General features: G+C 41.5%; 1 protein-coding gene across 1 annotated transcript in view; it reads right to left on the reverse strand.

The window, feature by feature from the left end:
- Positions 1 to 2,462: 2,462 nt before the first annotated feature.
- LOC111365503 (vacuolar protein sorting-associated protein 13C-like) overlaps positions 2,463 to 3,705 on the reverse strand; it is a 7,916-nt gene continuing 6,673 nt past the window's right edge. Inside the window, exons 9-10 of the mRNA XM_022986058.1 lie at positions 2,772 to 2,867; positions 2,463 to 2,657 (exon numbers count right to left, since the gene is read on the reverse strand). Of these exons, the coding sequence (XP_022841826.1) occupies positions 2,532 to 2,657; positions 2,772 to 2,867 (222 nt within the window). The 3' untranslated portion in view covers positions 2,463 to 2,531. The remainder of the gene's footprint in view (positions 2,658 to 2,771; positions 2,868 to 3,705) is intronic.

Consider the following 3,705-nt stretch of genomic DNA (forward strand, 5'->3'; position numbering starts at 1 on the left):
TTTATCTCCCGCCACTAGACTTCTCAGTAGGAAATCGAACCACATTAAAATCTCCCCCAATGCATGTTGGAATATTCCACCAAGCCATCATCCCGACCAACTCATCCTACAATCCACCTCTACTCTCATCAACATTAGGCCCCATAAACATCCAATGGAATCCATCCCAAATATTTCTGAACGAAAGCGATAAGGAGAATAGCCCTTCACTGACCTTCTCCATATCAAGAACTCTAGTGTCCCACATAACTAACATACCTCCTGAAGCCCGCGATGACCCCATATATTGATACCCGACATGTTGTCCCCCCATAAACTGCTAACCGCCGCCCTCGAGATGAACTTAAATTTAGTTTCTTCTAAGCAAACAAGGTCAGCTCTCCATCCCCTTAACAGATTTTGAACACCTAACCTTTTCCCCCCTTCATTAAGCCCTCCACGTTCCAACTAATTATTTTTTGGATCATCTCAACACTCTTATCATCCCTCTCAAGCAAACCTTTCTTTGACTCGCCACCTTTAGCACCATAATTTACTGACCATTCAAGCCACTTAAGTTCACGATCACCCTTTCTTCTTGATTTACCGCCTTGTATGCTGATCCCCTTTCCCCTATTGGCCTCCATTTCCTCAAATAATTGTAGAAGTCTACTTTCACATCCATCGCATGACACACCATCTTGCTGAAATTCTGAATTTTTTGAAGGACCCAATTTGAAGATGGGGGCTCAACTTCAGTCGCATTTACTTTCGTTGTTTCCTCTGCAAGATGATACTTCAAAGGATCACATGGATATCCATCTACTTCCTCCACCTACTCGATATTAGTATCTATTCCTCCCAGCTTGGCACCATCTACCCACAACACTATCGCTTTCTCAGTCTCTAATTCCTTTTCTTTAGGGGGCTTTAAATGCCTTCTATTATGTGTTCCCCACCATAGTTCTCGAGCTTGTCACCTTATTCTCTTTTAGTATTGTAGACTGATCCATCTGCCAATACACGTCCCATCCCTTGCTCTTGCTCTTGCTCTTATTCTTGCTCAACTAATAATAGTCCATCGGTCAACGACGTCATGTTCATCATTCCCAGTGTCTCCGGCTCCAAATTCACCACATCCGGCTCCTCTTCGATAGGCTAAAGTCCCACATCCCGATCCGCTTCAGTCCTCGAGTTATTATCTTCCTTATCTTCAGGAGTCGAGCTTTCTTCATCCACACCCATCCCACACTTGTAACAAAGCATCTTGGGATCCGCTACAGACCCACTACCTACAAGCCTAAGTAATTCATTCATCTCCCATTTCAACGACTGGACACAAGCCCTTATTTTGGTGATATTCAATAAACCATCATCTGAACCTTCTGCATATGCTGCCTTACACTTAGGCTTCATACTGTTACCTTCATCTTCACTCACAGTAACCACATTCTCCTTTCTCATTAGCACCCTTCGATCAACATTCTGCGAGGCTTGTATGGTTGTTGTAACTTCGACATAGCTCATCCCTTGTCGACTTCGTTCGTTCACCGTACGACGTTTGGCCTTATCTCCAGCAACAAATGAATCAACTACTACCTAAAACACCCGTGAGATCGATGCCCATCCTTCTCCATACGCACCTTCCAGCACCATCACAACTCCCTTCTGACGTCTATCCCCATATTGTGCTATTGTCAAGTACCTACCACGGCTGTTCACACATTGTTGTGCTAAGAAGGCTCTCGTTGAACCTAGAGGCGGGATCTTCCAACCTACTAGTCCCTCTCAACTTGACCACCATATTCACCATCCAAAGTGAGCCGAACCTTCCCATACAGATTGTGTTCGATATCTTTAAGCCCGACTCAGTCATCCTAACAATACCTAGATTGTTAACAGAAATTGCAAACTCCTTCGCCTCTACTCGAAAACAATGATTGAAAACACCGTATGCATCCGCTAACTTCCTCCCCTGATTATGTGTAAACGGCGCATTTGACGGTAGAACAGGCTGCGTGAGCTATCTTCCTCATTTTTCGGCTCCGGAGCGTGACTCTCACAAATCGAAAAACGCGCCGCCTCGCAACATAGGCCCCCTAGCCGGAACTATCACCTCTTTCCTTTTTGCAGGGATCCCATTTTTTACTTTTGAATTAATTCAAGATTTTCATTGTGAGCACCTCCGGTCCTATAATATCATGGTGTAGCCTTTTTATTCACTCTATAACTTATTATAATTTAGAATCAGAGAAGCTATTACTAGAAGGAAAGAGAGTCAAGAACTTCTAACACATCGAACAATGTTACTACAGAATCTTCTATAATAATGAGACCAATCAAGCAAAGAGCTAGTGCTTGCATTGAAAGCTGTCTAAAAGCATCAAAAATGTGAGGACAAGACAACTTTATGAGAATGTCATAATGCATGAAAAGCACGCAGTTGATCTCCAACCCATGCAAAGTACTTCAGCATTGCAAGACAACTTTTTTCCAGAACCCAAACCTAGAGAGCAATGCCACATTCTTAAGGAGATCAACTACAAAACCAATTATAGAAGAAGTTCACAATTCATCTTTGAGTTCATGCAGATAATGAAAATGAATAACCTGGACTGCTCCTCTAAAACCAGTTGAAATTGCTCCTGAGCTCTCCGAGTAACCTTCTCAATCTTATGCTGCCCAAGTCATTAATTGATGAATGTTAGTTTCTACCAGGAAAGTAAAATACCTAAAGCAATCGGTCTATTAGAGTATAGTAACATCATTATTTGTTAGTTACAAAATTAGACCTGCAGAGCAGTTGCAGTTTCCAATGCAACAGTAGGGCTAATCGCATTGCTCCTCTTCACAAAGTCTAAAAAGCGATCATAGCTTTCCATGAAAACCTACAAATAGTTGACAAAGAAACGCATTTAACATGAATAACTAAGTTGAAGCAGGCAAGAAAAAAGAGAGAATGGTAAAGGGAGCAAGGGCAAGATAACACTTAAAGATCCCCGGACTGCAAAGTTACATTGCATTAAAAGATATAGTCTAGAAACTACTAACGAGGGAGATTACAAGGCATAGTGTGTGTGGGTAAATGTGTTGCATTCAATCATGTTACCATCTCCGTGTAACCAATAAATTCGAATGCAAACACGCAAAGGTAGAAAAAACTATTATTTTCATGCTGATCTCGCCTTTAAAGCTATTCAGGGTCAAGGTGTCCAATCTTAGAAATAATAAGTTTTGGGCCATTTTAGGGGTTGAACTTTATCTTTGGACAATTAAGGCTTCCAACTCCCAACTTTTGGGGTCAGCTAAGGTCAACTCTCGTGTAAGTAAGGTTAAACTGAGGAATAAATCTATCATGTTTTCCCTTGCGATTGAGCATACATGGAGATTAGCTTGTGTTATTGGCCAAAAACCGAAAAAGACATTTACACATTATAGCATACAATGAAACTGATTGGATTGGATCTATTTTTTATGGCTGATCGACATTAGGATAGTGTACATTTGTGGGAAGACACCTAGTAACATGGATGGGTAAAATGAAATTGGTAGTTGCTAGATCCAATGATGAAGCCAAATTTAGAGCCATAGCACATGGCATTTGTTAAGTTTTGTCAATCAAGAGTATTCTCAAGGACCTTAGAATTCCTAAAGAATCTATGCGGGTCTTTTGTGAGAACAAGGTTGCAATTAGTATCCCCTCCCCCCCCCCCCACCAAAATTAAA

This window comes from Olea europaea, chromosome 17 (assembly GCF_002742605.1).
Source record: "Olea europaea var. sylvestris chromosome 17, O_europaea_v1, whole genome shotgun sequence".
Classification (NCBI taxonomy): Eukaryota; Viridiplantae; Streptophyta; class Magnoliopsida; order Lamiales; family Oleaceae; genus Olea; species Olea europaea.